The following is a 21,831-nucleotide window of genomic DNA, read 5'->3' on the forward strand; positions in this document are numbered from 1 at the left end:
TTTCTCTTTTCCTTTGTACATTTGGTAGCGGTAAGGCAAAAAAGTAGTCTCTGGAATAATAACAATTAATTGACATAAATTAATTATTACTGCAAGTATAAATATTATTAAAATCTGGGTTGATGCTACAGTGAATCGCTGCTCTCTTGTTGATGCGTTCCCGCTCTTTGAAGGGCCGATGGTGGCGGGTGCGCACCTTCCCAATGATCTAGGATCAGACGCATGCGTCTAAACCTCCAGCTATGGTGAGATGGAATATTTTTTCGCGTAGCCAGGTCAGTCTTCTACCAACTTATCATCAGAGGAGACTAATGATGATGCCTACATGAGAATGGTGATGTCTATAAGTACAAAAGTGGTGGTTTTAAGCTCCAGTTTTAACGGAATATAACTTTTCATCAACATAGGAGGTAGGGATTGACTCAGTGGAGTGCAAGGGGCATGGATATCACAAGAGATGTCAAAAAAGGGACACAGAACATGAAAAGACAAGTGCCATAAAATCCCTTGATGGAACGTTACCCGGAACTACAAAATTGTATTTTCAGAACTTCCTAGAACAGCTATAAAATCTAGTCATCCATCACAAAAAAAAAAAAAAAAAAAAATGAAATTTAAACCAAAAATGTAAAAACATTCATTGATAATACAAGGCCATTTTGAGTCATGTGTGTCCATACAGTGTGTTGTACAGTGCTTCATGTGTGTGAGTGATGGGCAAACCATGTTTATCACACCCAGTCACCCCCCTCGTCCACAGTCTGATGGCATCATCCCAATCAGAGCAGCAATCACTTACACACAAATTTCATAAAGTGAAATGCATTTTTGAAGTACTACATCTGAAAAGTGACAAATGCATTTCAGGTGCGGCCGAACCATGGTCCTGCACAGGTTCAGTTAGTCTGAGTGGGGAGGGTTGAAAAAGGACGCGACAATAAAACAGAGCCATCGGCAAAACCGAAAACCACGAATGGCGAGTGCAATTCTGTGTACACAATGCTGCAGTCTCTCAAGTTCAGTGGAACCCCTCCAACATGTCAAAAAAAAAGAAAAAAAAGAAAGAAAAAAAAAGAATAAAATAAAAATGAACAGGAAGTCCCCGATCGGCTCACATCTACCCATGTGACACAACGATCATTTCCTGCATCCTTTTGTCCTCCGATTCCTAAAATGCCCCTCTCGTCCAAAGCACAAAAATATATCAAAAGAAAACATTTGTACATGAACATATAATATATATTACTAAAGGCCTTAAAATATGTTCAGATCTGTTCCCTTCTGTCACATCATGAGGGTGTGGTTATTCATTCATATAAACCTAGGAAAGAAGGGAGAAGCATTCCACCTTATAAATACAGACGTCATCAACAGTTAAAATCGCTTATTGCTACAATGCTTTCACGTCTGTACATAATACATGTAGCTCGTAAACACAACGAGGTATGAAAACATCTATAGAAAAAAATAAATTAACTACAGTGACAATGCCCAAAAACGTAACCAAATCTGGTCGGCAGATCGTTTACCATATCAAGTTCTAGTCCTCCTTTTTCTCAGTCTGTTCTTTCCTCGGCACCAGCAGCTTACGCAGGTATGGCAAGGCCAGGTAGATTAAGAAGAAGAACACATGACCACAGAAATACACAGACGAGTACACCTGAAAAAGAAAAGAAAGGGGGAGAGGGGGGAAACAAAAACACAATGAAGGTGTGGTCATGTCAGTTGCTCATCACCACATGAACAACGTGCCACTGCCAACCTTATGAGTTTTAGGATTGTGTACTGCATGCTTACCTTGAGCCATTTGTCGTATGTGAAGAGGCAGAATGGCACCAGAGGGTAGCCCATGAACAGCCAGTGAAGGAACTGCTGAGCAACGTAGATAAGCGGGTAAAAGGGGCCTTGAGCCAGTTTAGTGAGCAGGGGGCTGTCCTTCACCAGGGCTTGGTACTGTACGTCAGAGAAAGAGGGTTACACATCAATCCACAGCAGGGCTGTAATCATGATATATATTAGGGGGGACATATCCCTGCCCCCCCCAATACATCCCCATATAATTGTAATAATATTCAGGGGGGGGACCCTCAGACTCCCCAGCAGATTTCGTCCCCCCCAATGTTGACTCCATGGCTACGGCCTTGATCCACAGACACAGAAAAACTAAAGTAAAAAAACGGTGAGTTTTAAAGGCATCCTGTGGTTTTGCTTAAAAGATGCTGTAAAGCAAATTCTATGATTTGCTTCTCAGTACATTATACACGTGTGAAATAAGTTGCTGAAAGCATGTGCAAAGATCTAAAACTTTGTCGCACTGAAATGTAGAGTTAGACCGTTGAACAGTTTCTCACCCGTTTTCAGGTCAGGTTTTGTATAGGCGGGGCCAAAACCCAACCTGTCTACGTCACAGCCACCTGTCTACGTCACAGCGACCTATCTACGTCACAGCCACCTATCTACGTCACAGCCACCTATCTACGTCAGATCACAGACGGTTACATTCTGTTCCTCAGCTGGTACGATGCAAAGACAAAGTAATTAATACAAAACACTCAGAGACTTGTGAGTCTGTTCTGATATCTGCAATTGATTTAGCTAGTTGTTGCTGCTAAATTCAATAAATTTGAGTGGGCGGGGCTTCAGCTCCTTCAGACGACACGCTCTTGCAGTATCAAGCAGAGAAGAATACAGATTTTCTCACGATTTTAAAGCCTAATTTAACATACTTGTCGGTCTTTATTTCCATTTGAATTTGGATGGGTAGTTAACAACACATTGTTATGTGGTGTGATGAACTTAAAACTCATTTTCAGTTCTGCTTTACAGCCACTTTAACCTTAACCTTTGCCCATGTACATTATCACCAATGGATAAGCCTAGCTCTGATTGTCGACACATTTAATAAGTTAACAGATGTCTCCAGCTTTCCTAGACCCTCCATTACAAACTTCCATCATTCCCTTATCTTACATTTAGTCATTTAGCAGACGCTCTTATCCAGAGCGACTTACAGAAAGTACAGGGACATTCCCCCGAGGCAAGTAAGGTGAAGTGCCTTGCCCAAGGACACAACGCCATTTGGCACGGCGGGGAATCGATCCCGCAACCTTCTGATTACTAGCCCAACTCCCTCACCGCTCAGCCATCTGACTCCCACCCTTATCTCCACCCTTCCCCCCTCACTGCCGCTTGCCTTCCTATACTAACATGCTTCTCTACCGTTTCCCTCTTCTCTTTCCCCCTGCCTCCTCTCCAGTCCTGTTTCAAGTTTTTTATTGTCAGGTGCACAGAACAACACAAGGTCAGACTGGGCACTGAAATTCTTGGGACAAGGCAACGCATGCAACCTGTCATAAAATAACATATAAATACTAAGAACATAGATTACATCTATGATCAACTACAATAGAATAGAAATAAAATAATAATAAACCTAAATATACAAAATAGTATGCAATATACAATACAATATCCTACACCTCTAATACACATCATGACCTATACTATAGACCTTATCTAACCTAAGACAAGACCTATACTAACCTTAGACAAGTGGGATAAGTTAGTACAACAGTGCAATAATAAACCGTCCTCTCTTTACCTGTCTTTCCACGTTAACGATGATGAACTCCATGGAGAAACAGAGGATGTACCCCGAGTGTAGGCCGTGCCACAGGGCAAGGAAGAGCAGGGTAGCCATCTGAGACATGACCTTGTTTCCCAGGAACTTCAACCGCTTGAAAATGTGCCTGTGAACGTCACAGGGCAACAGTCAGACACACACACACACACACACACACACACACACAGGTCCCCTGTAAAGCTGGCATGGCTGATGTGTACCCTCAGTAGTGTTATACAATGACTACATTGTTACACACTCCTAATCTGTCTGGTTGGAGAGTAACCTCCGAACAGGCGAGGTTTGGCAGACTGAATTATAGGAGGATTCAGCAGATGGCATCACGCTCTCCTATTCTTAAACTGAGTAAAACAGTGTGCACCAGGGGATTATAACTCAACTCAAGTACACACTTGACTATTAATATACAGACCTCATGAGCATGTAGGTCACCTAATGAGAGCATGGTTACAGCCACTTCCTCTGGGTGTAACCATGCTCTGCACAGCTACATGCGCTCCTGTCGTATTTCAGGACAGTCAATGATTGACGCTTCACCAATCATTACTGCGAGATATACATAGGTACAGCTATCTTATCTATTTAACTGATTCCTATTAACTGTGTATGCACTGCTCAACACTGGGCCAGCAGCAAGCTCAGGAAAATGTAAAGACCTGTTTTGGTGCGCGTGTCACTGACCTGGCAACCCAGGCGTTAGTGTTGATGTTGAACGAGGCGATTGTGCCCGTGAAAAGGGGCGTGGTCTCGAACTGCCACACTTTCATGTTGGCGCAGGCGTCCCACTTGTGCTCCCCGTTCGAACCCAGCCCGTTGTAGCCGAGTCCCGACAGCACGCACACCCCCTCCTGAACGACAGAAACCACACGCCTTCACACTCTAACACCTGGATTACAATAAAAACCTGAATAACGAGGCGATGAGGTTCAACCTGGTCTGCATTACAGAGTCACAGGTGTGTTCGGAGACACTAAAGACTGAATACATCACAGGTATGAGGATATTGATATGGTTGACTGCTTGCTGTGACTGAAAGACATTATGGTCTGTAGGAGCGAGGCAGATTGGAATGCCTTTCATCCAACCAATGCCGTAACCATGGCTACTCACCGCGATGACCCAACAGCTGACGTATTTGTAGAGGATGACTTTGGCCCAGAGCAGGATGAACACACAGCGATACCAGAAGGGCTGGGCCTACGGACCAGCAGAGTACCACACATGAGAGAAAACCCTTCACCTTTGACCTCTTTGACCCTGACATTGAATTAAGCAATAAGCCCCAAGGCCAGGGTTTGCACTGATTTTAGAACAGGTAAGCGAGTTGTTAGGCACGACGCAAAGCGGAGTAAATCGTTGCCACGCAACAGCCAAATGGACATCTTAGCAGTGTTTTTTTTATTTGAAATATTCAATGCGCAGTAATATGGAATGTTAAAGAATGTTATGAGGACAACCTGTAAGGTTATGCTGGATTTTACAACGGCATGGAACGTGATATAACCAAATCACAATCAAAGATGGGAACAACCCGTTTTAGAACGCGGTTTACGCCGTGAAGCTTAGAGAGCAGAACCACACACAGCCCCTGTCCTCACCTCGTACTCGTCTTCGAGGAAGTAGCTGTCGGAGTAATACGGGCTGAATATCATGTAGATGCCCAGGCAGAGGAGGCCCAAGGAAAACCTCTTCATAGCAGGTAGAATACTGAGACACGTGGGAGAGAGAACGTTACAAAGAAGTGGATGGGTGTCGCCATCACCCCCTCCCCCCCCAAGAAAAGGCTGTTTTTCATACGACAACTGCAAAGGTGTGTAACAGACGCAGAAGCATGCGGGCCACTGTTCGCTCCCACTGGGAGTCGAACCTGCCACCTCTGACTTCCCAAGCGCCACCACTACCAACTACGCCAACGAAAAGCTAGCAATTCCTCAACGCGGGTGGCCCACTACGTACTTGAGGAGTGAGTTTCACCACACACCGGCTATATGTGCATACATTCCTTCACCGTTGTCATTCCACCTTGTGACTAAGTACCTCCACCCCTCCCCGCCCCATACCTGTTGGGAGGCTGTCCAGGGCAGTCGGTCAGCTCTCCTGCCACCAGCCTCTGGTAGCTGCGCAGCGTGAACTGGGGCCCCACCAGGAAGCCTCCGTAGAAGTAAGCAAAGCCGTACATCTCTAGCAGGGAGGGGACGGAGGACAGGGACGACTTCTGCTGCTCTGGATTCAGCTCGGACTGGGGGGGGGGGGGGGGGGCGAACGGGGTCGAGGGGATACAGGAAGCATGAGGGAGGAGGGTGACGGTCAGGCAGAGGTCAAAGGGAAGAGAGGATAAAGATAGGACAGAGGGTCAAAAGGAAGGAAGGAGGGATGGGGGGAGGAGAGACCGAGACAGAGACAGATAGCATTAAAAGCAGGCACATTCACTGACTGGCATAGGATGAGCTCACAGAATATCCAGTTTCACCAGGTTCTTATTGACAGACTTAACTGCTTTTGAGAGCAAGCACAAACCAAACTCAATTAGACCATGGATGTACTAAAAAGGCATTTAACTAGTGGTCATAAACCAGATTTTCTTTCTGCGAGTGGGAGGCTAGCAACCGCTGATATGCAAAGGAACAATCAATATTCCGTTTAATAAAATAAATCTAGGAATCATCTAGTGGACACTGAAAAGTGCAGAAGACAATACTAACAGAGAGCTTGTCACTGAAAGACCTTCAGCATTGAAATGCCAAGTCAGCCTTTCCTGCTTTGTGAAGGGAAATCTAAGCATTATGTTTTTGTTACAATACAGGGACATCGAGTAACTGAACCAATACAAAACAGACAAGCTTAGCAACAGTGTCAGAATGACACGTGTATCTAGCCTTCACATTCGCCTTTTTGTACTCAAATTGTTAGCAGTCTATAACCCTCGCTTGTTATCTCTGAAAGAGTGCATGAACAATGTTCTTGCATACCATCCCTCAAGATCTTTATCAGTATATTTTTCATCAGTGTGTGTGTTTTGTTCTACAGTCTACACGAACACACACAACGTTAAGGAGGAAACCAAAACACACACTGACACACACCGCAAAACAACTGTCGACAAATAAAACAAAGTTTGACCAATTATCAAATATGCAAGAGAGATTAATCAACTCACTGGTTCTTTCCCACCGTCATAGTAATCAAATGACAAACCTGAAATCAGAGAATGCAATTGGCATCAGTCACTATGTTAGGACAGCTAGGAGTGCCAAGATTATGGTCAAGTGAAAAGCCCTTTATTTTGTATAGGCAACAGAAAGACTTCTATATAACCAGAGAACTGTCTACTCAGTTTAGTAGTCGATCGTGCACTGAGCTATAGAAATAAAGCACGTGCAAACATTGGCTATTGCAAAGCTGTCTGTAGCAACACTACTTGCAAGACCAGAAAGAAATTTGACTAAATACGGTTAGTAGTTGAATAAAAGGGAAGTGGAAGAGTGAGAGTAGCATGTAGGAGAACAGAATACCGTGAGGTATAAGTCAGCAGAAAAACGTACCAATAAGTTTGAGTGCGAGAACACAATGGGGCATGGTCCATTTGATGTCGTACTCCTCTGTTGCAGTGTAGTAATAACCAGCCAGCAGGTAAACCTACAGAACGAGAGGTAGGGGGAGAGATACATGGGATAGAATAAACTTAACAATGACGTTCTCTAGTACCTCATTACAGTGGGTAGGGAGAGGAGGGGGGAGGGGCATTTGAAGCATAACTGTTACACTGTGAAGGGCACAGACATCTCACAGTGTAAATATAAAAGCACAGGCTCAAAACACCCATTTCTAATGCAGTTACCAAGCCACTGCGTCAGTGTGACAGTTGATAGACACAAGGGTGTGGATGGTGGTGGTGGTGGTGGTGGTGGTGGGGGGGGGGGGGAACTATCGAGACTGACTCACTGACTCACTCAAGTGACTGAGTCACTTAAGACATATAGAGACAGAGAGAATAATGGAAAACAAAGGGAGGGTGAGAGAGCGTGTGAGAGGGAGGGGTCCTCACCATTTGAAACACAAAGCTGCTGAGGATGGCTGTTATTGTCCTTCCCATGAGTCTCAACATCAGGAACTGGACAAAGATGCATACTGCAGAGTGATAGAGCTGAGGGCCTGGGAGAGGAAGAAACAAACCGGGGGGGGTTTAGAGCATTTAAAGTGTGTGACCTCAGACATGACACCAGCAAATTTCCTCATCTGAGAGAGCGAGACAGAGAGCGAGACAGAGAGCGAGACAGAGAGAGAGAGAGGAGAGAGAGATAGAGAAGTAGAGTAAAGTTGAGTAAACAAGATGAACATCTCAGGGGATACAGGCTCTTATGGGGAAAGGATTCAGAGGGGCCAGATTCCACAGAGAGAAGGAAGAGAAACAGACCTGCTGTAAATCCAACGTGCAGCGACAACAAGGAAGAAGGAACAGGTGATCAGTGTTTGGAGTTCCTGTCAGGCCGAACCCACCCCGACAGGAATTAAGTGTGTCCATTCTGCCCCCCATTCTGTCTACCTTTCCAAACATCTAACCAGTTACGCCAGAGCAGTCTTCATCCACCTCCTCGTCCTTTCAAGACTACATTGTGGTTAGTCTGACAAAATGAACCCAACCTGCTTCAACTGAATATCCATCATTTCTAACACATGGGTCTGGTCACCTCCAGGATGTCACCAATGTCAATACAGTACCAACATATCAGACCGTTTGAAATGATTCATTTTGAATGTTATTTGAATGATGATGAAAATGTACTTTGATGCAATGCTTTGTCATTCCATCCCATCGCCTAACCATTTCCTTTTCAAACACTAATACTAATACTGTGATGTAATTTCTAAGTGACCAAATCTTCATCCCTTTTAACTTTGTCTTGATCTATTTTTGTAATGTATTCATTTTTAAAATGTCAACAGTGAGTTTGTTTAGCCCTGTGCTCCTCACCAAAATTAAATGCTGCAAATCCAAGTCCGGATACCGTGTGGAACAAGTGAAGGACAAAGGGGGACTGGTAGAAGAGGAACCGTCGATATAAGAGGGCGCAGGGGTACCCTGAAACAGAGGAGAGGATATTAGTCAAATCGTTTCCCACAAACCCTCTCAGAGCTCAGAACAGATTTCAGTTAAAGCTCCAGCAAGTCAACAACAAGATGGAACAGGGAGGTCGCTATGCACCATTTAGCTGTACTAAAACACAGAAGGGTAAAGGGGTAGGGGCAGCTAGTATTGCCTTGCATTTGGAAGTGTTTGTGTTACTTCGAGCACTTTAATCTTGACCACAGAAAGAAAAAAAAAAACATGTTAAAGCATTGTTTCGAACTACATTTTAAGCAATCGTCAATGTGAGCTCTGCATAGAGTCAGGGGGGGACGGGACGTGTTGACGTGTCAGATCAAAGTTCAGAGGGAGACCCAGTAGTTTTCATATCTCACACGTTACAACCTATCTGGTATAACCGATCGACTGCTCTTGGTTCTAACAGTTTAACGACTACATTACTAAAACATAAACGTACTTACAGCGGCAGGTTTACGCTATAACATCAGTAACAAAAAGCTAAATAACGCTTAATAACGAGAATCACATTCAAACAGCCGTTTTAGTACATACAGCTGTACCGCTGACAGTGATACCGTGATTCGACCTTGCAGCGCTTCTTTCTCGGTATGTCAACCTGTCAAGTCACAGGGCATTTGACTGGTTTCGCAATGCATGTTGTTTGCTTGCTGTCCGTTGACCAGCTAACAGGCTGTCTATGCAGACTCAGCTTTGAGCTTGAGCAGCTATCTGGCTGAGCTAGCACTAGCGGTGTGTTTTTGCAGATATACTTATTTACACAATAACACATAACAAACTTTAAGGGCATAGATACAATTAACATTCTCAAAGCTGATGACATGAAACTCACCACTTAGAACGGACAGAATGAGTCGAAGCGCTGGTTCTGTGGAACCTAAAGATTCCGATATTTTCTCCATCAAGGGAGCCGCCATTTTTCGTGTGGGCGGAAGTGGCTCCTTGCCGCGAGTCCGTAACTGTGTGTACTTATGATACGCTCCACAATCTCCTTTATCTGCCCTTTACTCGGTTTGGCGGCTCTCCACCCCTTTTTCCTCCCCTTTTCTTCATAGTATCTTCCCCTTTGGCAGTTTGTTACGACCGACCTTGAATTTCCCGTCTCCTGACAAAGTTTCACAATACACTTTATTCTTCTTGCGATGAATCACCAAATAAATATTTTGTTCCGCATGATAACATTTTATTTATTTAATATAAAATATATTCATAAACATATTCTGGAAGTATACTTGAATGTTTTGATTACACCTACAATTTCAGAATATGGTTATTTACACTGACAAAAATTATAAACAACACTGATTTTTTGCCCCCATTGTTCATGTTCATTGTTCATGAGGTTTTTAATTAAAATTTAATCAAAATGTATTTGTATAGCCCTTTTTACACACAAGCATGTCACAGAGGGCTATACAAATACATTTGTATTTGACTTGATGAACTGAACTAGATCTAAGATCTAAGACTTTTTCAATGTACACAAAGGCATTTCTCTTGAATGTTGTTCACAAATCTGTGTTAGTGAGCACTTCTCCTTTGCCGAGATAATCCATCCACCTCACAGGTGATATCAGGTTAGGATTATGGTTCAACATACCACAGGCCACAATCAACAACCTGATCAACTCTATGCGAAGGAGATGTGTTGCACTGCATGAGGCAAATGGTGTCAGATACTGACTGGTTTTCAGACCAGTCCGGGGGGAGGGGGGGTCCGAAACCAGTCAGTGTCTGGTGTGAAAACCATTTGTTGAACCCTACCCCTAACGGTTTCCAGTTCATTTTCAATGAAACCGGGTATTGACGCTCCCACAATACCCTATAAGCGAGCGTCAACGCCCGGTTTCATTGATAATGTATTGGAAGCAGACGCGCCGCCCGCTTTGCTGTAGTGGACACGCAGCGTAACCAGGGGCGTTGTTAGACATAAAACTCTACTGGGGCACAGGCGCCTATTCATATCCCTTTTTTTTTCCTAGTCTATAGCGTTAATTTTTTTCGGGATTATCAATTTAAATGACTGCATTGACTAATACAGTAAATTGTTAAAACTCACATCAGATTTATACTGGGGCACGTGCCCCAGTAAAAAGGGTCTAAGGACGCCCCTGACCATAACCTTAATTTTGACATATTTGTGAACAATATTTTTGAGAATTGTGCCTTTTGTTTAGATAGAAAAAGTCTTAGATCTTTGAGTTCAATTAAAAATTGAGGCAAAAACTAAAGTGTTGCGTTTATAATTTCGGTCAGTGTCAGCCCTGAACCGATTTGACGGCTTTCAGTGATGTAGGCCTACAGTAGTCCACCCCATAATGCAATAGAATATGAACAATCCAAGTAAAACACTGCCACCTAGTGATAGAAAAAAATTCCACGGTTTTACGTGAACTGTAGGCCCTATAATCCTATAATCTGCCATTTCATTTCCAAATATTAACTTTGATTTCCCCCCCCTTTTTTTTGATCAGTCGATCAATCTACCTCATATCTTTTCTTGTCATTGCGCCGCTACACATCCAAATTGGCCTACCTTGACGGTACCAACATAATATAATAGATGACCTTTATCAGATGAAGATACTACTGAGTGTGAAACTGTGAGTATAATAATTGTCTTTGAATATATTGTGAGGGCTTCTTCTATAGAAGATGCATACTGGAAAGATACTAAAAGAGCAAAATTGTCCAAAACGTAGGAACGATTTCACCAACTTGTTAGCTTTCCCACATGCAATACCAAACTAGAGTTTGAAAAAAGTATGTCGCGTGAAGGCTGTTATAATATTCATATTATTAGTCCAATTAATTATGTCTTTATTTAATATAGTCTGAAATGCATTTATGTTCGTTTTAATTAGTAAAAATAGTTTTTGTAGGTGAAATGCATGCCGGTTATGCAAATATACCATGAAAACCTTCCAATCAGCACAATGCATTCCCTTCGCTTTATCATTGGAAGAAGTGTTTATAGGCTATGAGGGCCGGCCTACGGAAACCCTTCACATGGTCACAATTAGACTTTCTGGGTATTATACATATTTTGGAAACTTCAAACTCTCCTGAATACACATCTGTTAAAATATCTTTATCACAACTTCAGTTACATCATTTTAAAGTTGACCTGCGTCAAAAAGTGATAAGGGAGAAAACTGCATTCTAAGATTCCCCAGGATTCCTCGTGTACAAAAACCGTTTAAATTAACAGTTTTTCATGAGTAATCATATACTTTTTGGTACATTACAAAGGAGTTTAAGGTGTTAACTATACATCACGTAAAAAATCTCAATTTCGACAGAAAACTATTAACGATAATTTATGGCTTATGGCCAACAATGAGCTGTCGCGACATGTGATCGGTTTAAACAGTCAGCCATACACATTTTACCCTACTACCGAACGGAGTCTTGATGTATATAACTGAGATCGTCCTGACGTAATACCATTTTCTTTGAACAAGTGGTGGGGGCTTCTTCTATAGAAGATGCCTGCTAGAAAAATACTAAAAGAGCAAATATTCCATGTATTAATGCAATTTTCACCAACTCTCTATCTTTCCCACATGCAATACCAGCCTAGAGTGTAAAAACAAGTATGTTACGTGAAGGCTGTTATAATATTTATATTATTAGTTTAATAAATGCTGTCTCAATTTTATATTGTTTAAAATACATTTGTGTTCGTTTTAATACGTAAAAAATATTTTTTTAGGCGAAATGCATGCCGGTTATGCAAATATACCATGAAAACCTTCCAATCAGCACAATGCATTCCCTTCCCTTTTTCATTGGAAGACGTGATCATCTATCTGTGCGTAGAGCAAGGATCACGCCGGTAGCTTTGAATGAATTCACTTAAATTCAATATTTTAATATCTGCTATGTCGATCCGTTCTATTCGTTCTATAAAACCGAAAAAATATTTGAGGATGTTTGGCTTTTCCCTTCCTAAAATAAGGAAACGCTATTCTGCAGGCGTGTCAACGTGAACCAATAGGACACACTGAGAGGTGGGGTTACGTGGCCCATGGTGATAAATACAGCAAGTTTCAATAGTCGGGCTGCTCTTCTTCCTCAACAAGGTACACCCAGCAGCGATCAAAAGCCCAAATCTCAAGCCGCAGACATGAGCAGGAAATTCTTTGTAGGTGGTAACTGGAAGATGAATGGCGACAAGAAGAGTCTTGGCGAACTTATCCAGACCCTGAACTCTGCCAAGCTGGACTCTAACACCGGTGCGTGAGTCCCTTGTTAGATGTTAAAATAAAATGGCTAGCAAATGAATTCGATTTTTACGTAGCTTGAGCGATAATATGAATAACCTTTGCCGCATGTAGTGTCTGGACCATTCCAACAATGGAGATGTTCCAGGATGATGAAATTATATAAATGAACGTTCTAAAATGATGGCGAATTAAGTTTACTAGAAAGCCATGGGCATTTTCCAAATATGGTCACCCACTTGCACAGTATATAACTCAATTAGCAGCAGTTGGGCCACTAGATGTATGAACCATTGTCTTGATTGGTATCTTTTTTATGTAATTTGTCAATGGTTATCATGACGGCTAAAATGGATGCAAGTGCCGTACAGAAACGAAACGCGCCGTGACAGGGATTTCAATGTCGGTGGGCGTGAGCGTTTCAAACAGCACGTAGCCACACAGGGCTACCGTCTGGTGGGCAGACATGAAACATTTACCGTGTGACGCTGTTGGTGCAGAACTACATTCACGGCGTGCCCGTGCCTGTTGCATTCATCATTTTAAAACTACTGAAACGCTACGTTGCATGCCTTGCATACAATGTAGAGCGAAAAGAAGCAATGGAGTAAATCAGATCAAAAATCACCTTTCAGCGTTGTATGACTTTTACCCTACCCTTCGTGCATACGCATGCGCAACTAGCAATAGCGACTGACACTACAAAACTGTATGTGGCCGGTAACATTTAGTCATTTAGCAGACACTCTTATCCAAAGCGGTAAATGCAAATGAGTTAATCATGTTCTGCGTAAAACCGAACAGCTTGGACACTTTTGGAACATACAACGCACATCTCCACTCCAAGCAGAATATTGGATGTGGCAGCACCCAAGTGAAACTGGAGAAGGCCGTTTTTCCGATTGCCATCTCCGTAGAGATTTAAAGTCAAAGTTCATCTATCTCTTCCTATGCTTGCTTAACGTCAGTAACAAAGTTTATTTTAAAACGGAGTCCTCTTCTCATGTGAACTTTGGCTTCTGTTCGACCCCTGCAGAATGCGACCAATCAAATGACCTTTTGGGGGTTCAACTTCGACCTTTCTGTGTGGAGACACAAGGCTGGAAGTGACCTTTAGCAGTGCACCATGACTGTCGATGTTTAATATAGACTCAGTTAACCCCCAGATGCAGTTACAGTGTGAATGTCAGTGTCTGGACCACAGTACTGTTTTTTTTCTTTTTTTTCTGAGGGCTAATGTATACTGGCAGGCAGATAAATTGTCACCTAACTTGTTATGAGTTATAGCCTGTTTGTTGGACAGTGTTTCTGAATTGCTGGTTCTCTTTTGTTCAGAGGTGGTGTGCGGAGCCCCAGCAATCTACCTCGACTTTGTCAGGTCCAAGCTGGACCAAAAGCTTGGTGTTGCCGCCCAGAACTGCTACAAGGTTGCTAAGGGAGCCTTCACTGGGGAGATCAGGTTGCTCCATCTACCCTATCCACCGTGCAATTGACAAAACTGCAGTCATTAACTCCTGAAATGTGTCTATAGTGCAGTGAAAACAACAATAGTAGTGTATTTACAATATGCTCTTTGTATTGTGGTGTGAATACTGAACAGGAGAACATGCCTGATGTTGATGAGTTTTGGTTTTTCGTCTGTTTTCCACTTGCAGCCCTGCGATGATCAAGGACTGTGGCGTGCACTGGGTGATCCTCGGACACTCAGAGAGACGCCACGTCTTTGGAGAGAGTGACGAGGTGACTAGGCATCGTTTGAGCCATTTTTAGCTCTTTACACTGATCAAAGTCTCTGTAGACCCATCCACAGTAGAGAGTGCAGAATACAACCAAGTTGAGGATAAACTGTAACATGATGTGTTGAGAAGTTTCAACACTGTCTGGGTCAGAATTGAATGATTATGATGCAGTACACCGTGCTTCCTGGACTTGATGTTATCAGTCTTCTGATTGGATGCATGTGTATGTATTCCAACAGCTCATTGGTCAGAAGACTGCCCACGCCCTGGAGAACGGCCTTTGCGTGATCGCTTGCATTGGAGAGAAGCTGGACGAGAGAGAGGCTGGCATCACAGAGAAGGTGGTCTTTGCACAGACCAAGGTCATCGCAGGTACACAACATCACTGGTTTCCCATATCATATGGGGTGGTGGGACCACGCTTTGTTGCTGTTATAATGTTAACTGGGAGTCAGATGGCTGAGCGGTGAGGGAGTCGGGCTAGTAATCAGAAGGTTGCCGGATCAAACGGTGTGTCCTTGGGCAAGGCACTTCACCCTACTTGCCTCGGGGGGAGGGTGGGGGGGAAATGTCCCTGTACTTACTGTAAGTCGCTCTGGATAAGAGTGTCTGCTAAATGACTGTAAATGTAACTCACAGACAACGTAAAGGACTGGAGCAAGGTTGTCCTCGCCTACGAGCCCGTGTGGGCCATTGGCACTGGCAAGACTGCTTCCCCACAGCAGGTGAGGACTGAAAATGGGACTAGTTGCACAACTGACAACTGACTGTATTGTGCGAAAAAAAAAAAAAAAAAAAAATCTGTTTCCTCATTCAGAGTTCAAACCTTGTGTGTGTCACCCCTCCTCACTCTAACTCTGCCACAGGCCCAGGAGGTGCATGACAAACTGAGGCAGTGGATGAAGGCCAACGTGTCTGAAGAGGTCGCCAAATCAGTCAGGATAATCTACGGGGGTATGTCATCCAGATTCCACTGACAAACTCGCATGCACACGGTTCTTTATTCTTCTCTTCAATCCTCCTTTGTTTCCTGGTTTGATCATGTGTTCTGTCCGATCTCAGGTTCCGTGACCGGCGGCACCTGCAAGGAGCTGGCTTCCCAGAAGGACGTGGATGGATTCTTGGTGGGCGGAGCCGCCCTCAAGCCAGAGTTTGTTGACATCATCAACGCCAAGGCGTAAAAACCAGGAAGTGTTGACGAGACCACACCCAGATCTTGAGGCCTGCTCTATCCAGATGACCACCCAATTCTTTATCCCTTCTACTCATCACGTAGCACCTCCCCCCACCCCACCCCTTTTTTATTGAAAGTATTTGTGTGATGTCATTTCCTGTTTCTTTTGTTATTTCTGTTGTTGAAAGAAAAGGGACAGATTGACTCAAGCACTGTACAACACTGAAATGCTAACGGCTCCGAGATGGCATGTGCACTAACATCCACATTAGCCCTAAATCAGAAAAATCGGTCTGAGAAAACAGCCCATGGTAAAAGAACAATCCATGCCTTTACTTGAAAGTTTACAAACTTTTTTTTGTAATGCCGTGTCAAAGCTCTTGTCAATCAGATTCACTTGTCTTTTTAACGAAGCTTTGTGTAATTATGATGTTTTGTGGCTTATCCCTTCCTGTAGAAGTGCATGATCCGCTCCCTCATTGGCTACTCAGCCAGTAGGAGGTGTCCATTACATGTCAATCATGTTGTGTCATGGCCAATGGTAAGAAAAGGAAAAGGTTCCAGAGAAAACGTTGTAATAAATGGTTTAGAGGCTGGTTTAGTGTGTCCTGTCTTGATTTAATCAAAATTGACTTCCTACATAGAGACCCTTTGGAAAACCAGGAAATCAAATAGAACTTCCCCACCTTGAGTTGTCAGGAAGTGTATTACAGCCTGTATGCCACCCTTATGAAAGTGCTGTGGCTATAATTTCCAGTATGTGTTAGACTGGGGAGGGAAAGAATCTTGTTTCACTGGCAAGATCCGGTCAATACAATATCGTGCAGACTGCAGCATCAGACTCCTATATTTATCTAGACACTGAACTGAAACTACAAAGCTAGCTCCTATAGCATGTCACAGTTGCCAGGAAGGGGTCTGGATATTCCCCCATTTTTAAGGCTCTTGTGTTTTGTGGACTATAAACTACATCAATCTGCTGTTACCACTGCCATTTATAGGATTCTTTTTTTGTTGTTGTTGTACATAATCCTTATACAATATGGTTTTGGTCATTTAGTATTGTAAAATAACATTTGCAAAGTATAAGTGCCACTGTTTGTGCTACAGCAGACCTGTTATACACACACAGTATCCCCTCTGCTGTGTGTGTTCTTGTGTGTATCTATGCTGACAGTATGAGGGCTGGACCCTCACAGATCCACCTGAACCTGCTACTGCAGAACTCCTCCCTCCAGCTCAGAACGGGGCTGGTTTCTCTGAGGGTGGACACGCACTCTTTATCTCGACTCGCGTGGACACTGCTGGACTCGTTCAGCCAATACCTGCCATCAAAGACAGGGACGTGTTTTCATGCCAGTTCATAAACAGAGTATATATTCCAGTGAGTGTGTCTGTAGTTGGACCTACCCCTCACTAAGGCGGGTGTTGTCGACCCAGACCCAGCTGCCTCGAGCCTCCTGAGAGTCCAGACCTATCCAGTACCGCTCTGCTGGACTGTGGTACTGAGGGGTGTGTTTGCGTACAAAGTCCTGTTCACACCGTGTCAGCAAGACATCAGAAAGGTGTTGACATAAATGTAAGATTACAGAATCAAAGACAGATATGCATTGACCACCTAATTTACAATCCCGAATGTGTCACCAACAGTTATTTAGTAGTGTGAGAGATGTGTGTGTGTGTGTGGGGGGGAAGGGTTACACTGAAAACAAACTTAATGTATATCCATGGTGTCTTCACCAATTCCTGTGAAATATATGTACCTGTTCCTCTGGACTGTCTATAATAACCAGGTCGCCTCCCTGTTTGACACAGTCCACCCTACTTCTGCTCCAGCCCTGCTTCTCAGTGGAGAAGAAGTAACACTTAGAGGAGAAGAGCTTCCAACCTTTCAGGCACGGACTGCAAACTCTCTCTGTGGAAGGTCATGAAAACATACACAAAGGTACATGATAAATAAGCAAATATACACATGAAAGAATCTCAACAGAAGCAGGAATGGAATTATATTTAAACACGTAGAGCAGATAATAAGCTTGCAAAAGCGTGTATCCACAATTGACTTTACTGACCTTGTGTAACAGGGTCTCTGATTGGACAGTGTTTGTCTACAGGCAGGAAATTGACCAGTTCAGTGACCGTCCTCTTGAGGTGGTCTCTCTCCCTTACCATGGCAACAAGATCTTTGTTTACAATAGCTTTCATTTCGGAAAGACTAACGACATCGGCAAACAGTTTGTTTTTTGTCTCTGCGAGCCTAAGGTAAACTCTCTTAAGATGGGCGTGAGCCCCACTAATGTTCAAGAGTTCTCTTGATAACTGTTCTCTGACTGAGAACATGTTCTGCAAATCTCCTTGGAGGCGATTCATCAACAAAGTCTGGTCTGAATGTTTTGTTTCTAATTCGCTGTTTGAAGTTGTGAGATCTTTGTACTCTGCTTCTAATTGACTGTAAGATGTAGTAAGTTGCTGGTGCTGTCTCCGTAAATCCTGATTGGATGCTATGAGCTTCAAGTAGTCTTTCTCCAACTGTTCCTTGGTCAAAGTCATCATGGTGTTTCGTTGCTGAAGTTCAGCTTGTGAAGAAGTCAAGACGCCATTCAGGATCTGGAGGTGGCTGCTAGCTGTGTTGAAGCTGTCCCTCTGAAGCTGCGATTCTGTCTTCAGTAAACTGCAACTAAAAGAGGCTTTGTAATCTGTTGAAATAAGGGTAGGGGAATTTCTGACATTAGTTTTTTGTTATTAAGCATTTCACCAGACCATAACCAACCATCTCCAACAACAATTGTACAATTGTATTGTCGAATGTAGATTTGGCCTAAAACTGAATTTTTAAAGTGCCGAAATGTCTGCTTCCACCGCTTCGAGAGCTTCCCATCCAGCAGGTGGCGATAGTGGTGCATTCTCTATCATGTTGAACGTGGCAGCTGTGTTTACAAGCGTGAAGCCTCTCCGATGAACGCAAAACCAGCTGCTTTCTTCATAGCCAACTGTTTTAACATGAACCGCCAAGAAATGTCCAAGATGCAGTCTTTGAGAGTGTTTTTCAACGAGCGACTTACCGCGGCTGCTGAAGAAATATTCGGGGTGGTAGAAAAAACGATTGCCGAGTACCAAGAAGAAATTTCCCGTTCGAAAGAGGAGATTTGTCACCTACGGATGCTGTTGAGGTGTCAAGGAACAGGTTAGCTATTTTGCTAACGCGTTAGCTTCTTGCGGTTAAATCTAGGGGTCTTGCTTTTGGAAGACTATTTATTACTGTGCACAATTACACAAAATATGGTGACTGTGCATGACACAGCTGTTTATAAGTTTACTGACGACTGGGTTTTGTTTTCTGTCAAAATGTCTCTCTTCCTTCAGTTTCCCAGCAACACGAAACCTCTCTCCCTGCCGCTGTGCGGAGAGAGGAGGCTCCTATCAAAGCTGTTCCCCACGGGGAACCCCAGCAGCACTGTGAACTGGACTGGAACCCCAGCGTGAGCCCAAAGGATGTGGAGGAACCCTCTCATTCACAGGTCAAAGAAGAGGAGCGGAAGGAACGGGAGGATCTGTGGAGTGGTCAAGAGGAAGAGCAAGACGAGCCGTTTGACAGGATCCCGTCTGATTCCAAAGAGTTCACTTTATCTCCTACCTGTATGCAAAGTCACTATGACCAGGACTCAGCTTTACCGTTGCATCTTTACCGAACAAATACTGAAGGAAATAGAGAAAAGCAATTTTCCTGCTCCGTTTGTGAGAAAAGTTTTAGCAATGGCTCTCATCTGATGGCGCATGTCAGGATTCACACGGGAGAGAGACCGTACAGGTGCAATGTATGTAGGAAGCGATTTGTCACAACTAGTGCATTAAATAGACACCAGACTATTCACACTGAGGGTAAACGGTTCATGTGCAACTATTGTGGAAAAAGTTTCAAGTGGATGGAGTCGCTTGGTCGGCACATGAGAAGCACTCATAAGATGGAGAATAGGCCTATATGACGATGTGTGTGCTGAAACTACATGTCCCCGCCTGGTGATTAATAACGTGTATTAACGTTCAAAAACGTTGTCCCTTTGTTATTCACTGTCTGTATGCTAAAATAATTATATACATGTCAGAAGAAATTTACAGATTGGATTCTGTGTATCTCAAAAACGTCTGTGTCTTCCATATTATGGTAATACCATTATGATATCAGTGAATGATGCCGAGAAATTGACGATGAATAAATTCCATGTGCTGAATTGAGTCTATTCACTTAACATTTGTAATCAAAGCTTATATGGTACACTGTTATTGCGGCATGTTTATGATTGAAATGCTATGATAAACTTGGCTCTAAAATGTTTGTAATCTTTTCTCCTTTAATGAGTTTTCTGGGAGTTTTTCCTTGTCTTCTTTGAGGGTTTAGGTTGGTTGAGAGGCAGTTCTATGGGCGTATGTGAAGCCCTCTGTAACATTTCTTGTAAAAAGGGTAAGACTAGTATATTTACCATGCCGTGATCTCAGTCGGAAGGATGCAAATGACATTTGCCCTATTGAAAACATTTGTGTTTCTGTCACGTTCTGTCACAATTTTGCTTGTGTTTTGGTGTTGTCGTTTTTGAGCAGTCTGCTTGAGTCATTTTGAGGCTGGTGTTCCAACCATCCTGTCTATAAGGACATGCCACAGGAGACAGTATCAATGAATCTAAGTTGAGAATTCTGTCCAATCATACCCTAAGAATGGTGACTCATCAAGGAAATCAAATAACTAGGAAAAGCCAAGTTTTTACGTGAGCGTTCCTGAAGAAGCCATGGAGGGTGTACTCACAGTGAACACAGATGGTCACTAGGGTGGTCAGAAGTAGAGTGCACAGCAGTCCCAGAGACACCACTGCATGTTTGTACACAGGACGACTGGGTTCTGGGTCTCTTTCAGTGCCACTGCAGCCTGAGGCACCACACGCAACACAGAGGATTTTAAACGTCATAGGCATGATAACGTAAATAGTCATTTATCTCAAGAAAACACGTTTAATATTTGATATGTAACTAAACTTACTATGCATACTAATCTAGCATAGACTATAATGAACGGACTATGATTACATTTCAATCATCATTTCTACTCTTCAAGCTTCAAATCAGGGTGGTTGGGGTTTGTTTAAGCTTTGACTGCAATAAAGAGTTTTTGCACAGGGACTTTCCCTGTACTCATAAGGCTGAAAACATCTAATTTCTATGAATTCCAACCTCTGCTCACAGATCAAAGACCCATCTCACGCCAAAGCATCGTCTTGTCAGATCAGAGCCATGCAGGGACTATTGTTGCCATGTCGACACCTTACCACAGCTCCCTCCGCTGTGAATGCGGCCCGTCTGAGAGAGTTTGTGCCCTCCTGTCGATGTGATGGCGATCGGCTCCTCTGAGAGCTTCCCATGTGACGGTTCCCCTCGTTGATCCATGTCAACAGTCGTTCTGTCTTTGAGTGACTTCCTTGTGGAAGTCACTGTGTCAGACAGACACTCCCAAGACTTCTGCGGCCGGCGGAGGAAGGAAGAGAAGGGTGTTTCTGTTGGTTTCTCTCTCCAGCCACCCTGGTCGTTAGGTCTCTGATGCCGGGCAGGGTGTCTCCTTCCTGGGCTCAAACTCTGTCCCCTTGGGCTGTCTGTCTGGGCTGAGAATCTAGAATCTAGGATTCTACTGACAAAGATTCCGCTGTGTGAGTTTATGAGGTTGTGTGTCTGTGTGCGCTACATTCCTGTGTCTATGCTTGGATGTGCAAGTGCATGTGAGAGGGGGTGAGTCAAGTGTCCTTAATTACTCAATGATGCAGAAGTTGAAGCATTTTCAATGAAGCAACTTCAGTCTGTGTGTTTGTGAGTATCTGTGTGTATCTGTGCGAGTGTATTCACGTGTCTTTCTATGTGAGAGTAGTTATTAGATTTTGTGACCTTGTGCGCCATACAAACCCTTC

The 21,831-nt window shown here is 43.4% G+C and overlaps 4 protein-coding genes and 1 non-coding gene across 5 annotated transcripts; 2 read left to right on the forward strand and 3 right to left on the reverse strand.

Annotated features, from left to right (window-relative positions):
• Positions 1 to 513: 513 nt before the first annotated feature.
• On the reverse strand, positions 514 to 10,054 carry lpcat3 (lysophosphatidylcholine acyltransferase 3). Its single transcript, XM_084668589.1, has 13 exons — positions 9,580 to 10,054; positions 8,616 to 8,723; positions 7,689 to 7,795; positions 7,186 to 7,279; positions 6,801 to 6,838; positions 5,704 to 5,882; positions 5,242 to 5,350; positions 4,754 to 4,840; positions 4,325 to 4,491; positions 3,602 to 3,749; positions 1,798 to 1,953; positions 1,530 to 1,660; positions 514 to 1,321 (listed from the first exon to the last, which is right to left on the reverse strand). Exons 1-12 carry the CDS (start codon positions 9,662 to 9,664, stop codon positions 1,541 to 1,543), a joined length of 1,398 nt encoding a protein of 465 aa, XP_084524715.1. The 5' UTR covers positions 9,665 to 10,054; the 3' UTR covers positions 514 to 1,321; positions 1,530 to 1,540.
• A 2,161-nt stretch (positions 10,055 to 12,215) lies between these two features.
• Positions 12,216 to 12,271, reverse strand: LOC146301488 (U7 small nuclear RNA). The gene has a single exon (XR_014729701.1). It is a non-coding gene; the product is annotated as a U7 small nuclear RNA (small nuclear RNA).
• Positions 12,272 to 12,803: 532 nt separating this feature from the next.
• Positions 12,804 to 16,482, forward strand: tpi1b (triosephosphate isomerase 1b). Its single transcript, XM_084668611.1, has 7 exons — positions 12,804 to 12,985; positions 14,309 to 14,432; positions 14,629 to 14,713; positions 14,952 to 15,084; positions 15,352 to 15,437; positions 15,579 to 15,666; positions 15,775 to 16,482. The coding sequence occupies exons 1-7, from the start codon at positions 12,877 to 12,879 to the stop codon at positions 15,891 to 15,893; spliced, it is 744 nt and encodes a 247-aa protein (XP_084524737.1). The 5' UTR covers positions 12,804 to 12,876; the 3' UTR covers positions 15,894 to 16,482.
• Positions 16,483 to 16,604: 122 nt separating this feature from the next.
• Positions 16,605 to 21,543, reverse strand: LOC146301490 (uncharacterized). The gene is made up of 6 exons (XM_084668618.1): positions 21,202 to 21,543; positions 20,685 to 20,804; positions 17,959 to 18,582; positions 17,650 to 17,801; positions 17,297 to 17,418; positions 16,605 to 17,211 (listed from the first exon to the last, which is right to left on the reverse strand). Exons 1-6 carry the CDS (start codon positions 21,317 to 21,319, stop codon positions 17,052 to 17,054), a joined length of 1,296 nt encoding a protein of 431 aa, XP_084524744.1. The 5' UTR covers positions 21,320 to 21,543; the 3' UTR covers positions 16,605 to 17,051.
• On the forward strand, positions 18,059 to 20,204 carry LOC146301491 (uncharacterized). The gene is made up of 4 exons (XM_084668600.1): positions 18,059 to 18,148; positions 18,433 to 18,596; positions 18,757 to 19,070; positions 19,250 to 20,204. The coding sequence occupies exons 3-4, from the start codon at positions 18,842 to 18,844 to the stop codon at positions 19,867 to 19,869; spliced, it is 849 nt and encodes a 282-aa protein (XP_084524726.1). The 5' UTR covers positions 18,059 to 18,148; positions 18,433 to 18,596; positions 18,757 to 18,841; the 3' UTR covers positions 19,870 to 20,204.
• Positions 21,544 to 21,831: the final 288 nt, after the last annotated feature.

The sequence above is a fragment of the Hypomesus nipponensis genome, chromosome 2 (genome assembly GCF_054491055.1).
Source record: "Hypomesus nipponensis isolate SF chromosome 2, ASM5449105v1, whole genome shotgun sequence".
Lineage (NCBI taxonomy): Eukaryota > Metazoa > Chordata > Actinopteri > Osmeriformes > Osmeridae > Hypomesus > Hypomesus nipponensis.